The sequence below is a fragment of the Arachis ipaensis genome, chromosome B06, assembly GCF_000816755.2.
Source record: "Arachis ipaensis cultivar K30076 chromosome B06, Araip1.1, whole genome shotgun sequence".
NCBI lineage: Eukaryota > Viridiplantae > Streptophyta > Magnoliopsida > Fabales > Fabaceae > Arachis > Arachis ipaensis.
The window spans coordinates 9,971,863-9,973,274 of NC_029790.2; the positions used below are offsets into that span (position 1 = coordinate 9,971,863).

Here is a 1,412-nt window from a genome sequence, read left to right on the forward strand (position 1 = left end):
TCTGTTGACAGAAATAATCACATTGAAAACATAGTGATTAAATGAGTTTGCTAATATATTATATATATATAGTTTTGAACTGATATTCTGCATATTTTAACAGACATGTGCAGGGGCTGTGATCCTAACAGACGTTGTATTTTGGGTTGTTATAGTCCCATTCTTATCTATATCTCACTTAAGACTAAACATGGTGAGTGTGATGACTTTAAATTTTCTTTCATTTGATGTGTATTTGTGCATTCAATCTTAATTGGGAATTATCTAGTCATTGCACATCTTAATTAATCTCTGTTGAATAAAGGATATTTTTTTTTTAATAATTTTGTTGTTGTATGCTTGGCAGTTGATGGGTTGCATGCATGCTTTAAATGTAGTTTTCCTCTTCTTGGATACAGCTCTGAATAATCTCGTAAGTGTATATCATATGCCCAGAAAAGAAAAGGAAATTCTATAATTGTCAAATCATTTATTTGTCTAAGGACTAATGATATTTCATATTCTTTATTTTTAGCCATTTCCTTGGTTTAGATTCTCATATTTTGTAATCTGGAGCTGTGGTTACATTATTTTCCAATGGGCCATCCACGCATGTGGTTTTCCATGGTACTTTATTATTTGATGTGTCTTTTCTCTTTTGTATATTATTACAACTAGTGTCGCATCTTTTAAAAATATGATATCTAAATAGTAAAAATCACCTATAGTTATTTTGATATGAAGTTGATATTTAAAATTTATTAAATAATTTAAAAATTTGGACTAAATTATTATCTTGTGTTGTAATCTTCTTTCTTATATAACAGGTGGCCATACCCATTTCTTGAGCTAAATAACAAGTGGGCTCCTCTCTGGTGAGTATCATGTATTATGAATTTATGATACTACATAATTTTAAGTAAATAGTATTATATTATAGTATTAATTGAGTAGTATTATCATTTCTCCAATACTATATTGATATAAACCCAGTCATTATTTTTTATCCTTACAATAATGCAGGTATTTTTGCTTGGCGGTAATTCACATCCCCTGTTATGGAGTGTATTTCTTGATTGTGAAAGCCAAAAATACACTTCTTTCCAGATTGTTCCCTCATGCATTCTTCAGGCCAAACTAGTTCGATTAGGTTGTCTCACATCAAGAATCTCTTGTAGTTGGGGATCTTATGCAATCGACTCTTGCACAAGTAAACATGATAGGTGTTTCTTTCTTGCAATTTATTATCATGCAAAACTCACGAACACCTTTAGAGGAAAAAATGGATATTAAAGTTGTAATTTGATAACTATGGCTGGTTAAACACCCATCAGGCATGGACGGTGATACTGATACAATACAATATAGAATATGAAATATGTGGATGCGCAAATTTTAATTTTTTTTAAGATAAGAAACATCACATGTGTATA

The 1,412-nt window shown here is 30.2% G+C and overlaps 1 protein-coding gene across 1 annotated transcript in view; it reads left to right on the top strand.

Annotated features, from left to right (window-relative positions):
- LOC107648035 overlaps positions 1-1,332 on the top strand; it is a 2,526-nt gene extending 1,194 nt beyond the window's left edge. The window contains exons 4-8 of the mRNA XM_016352063.2: positions 104-193; positions 347-412; positions 515-606; positions 807-854; positions 1,003-1,332. Of these exons, the coding sequence (XP_016207549.1) occupies positions 104-193; positions 347-412; positions 515-606; positions 807-854; positions 1,003-1,120 (414 nt within the window). The 3' untranslated portion in view covers positions 1,121-1,332. The remainder of the gene's footprint in view (positions 1-103; positions 194-346; positions 413-514; positions 607-806; positions 855-1,002) is intronic.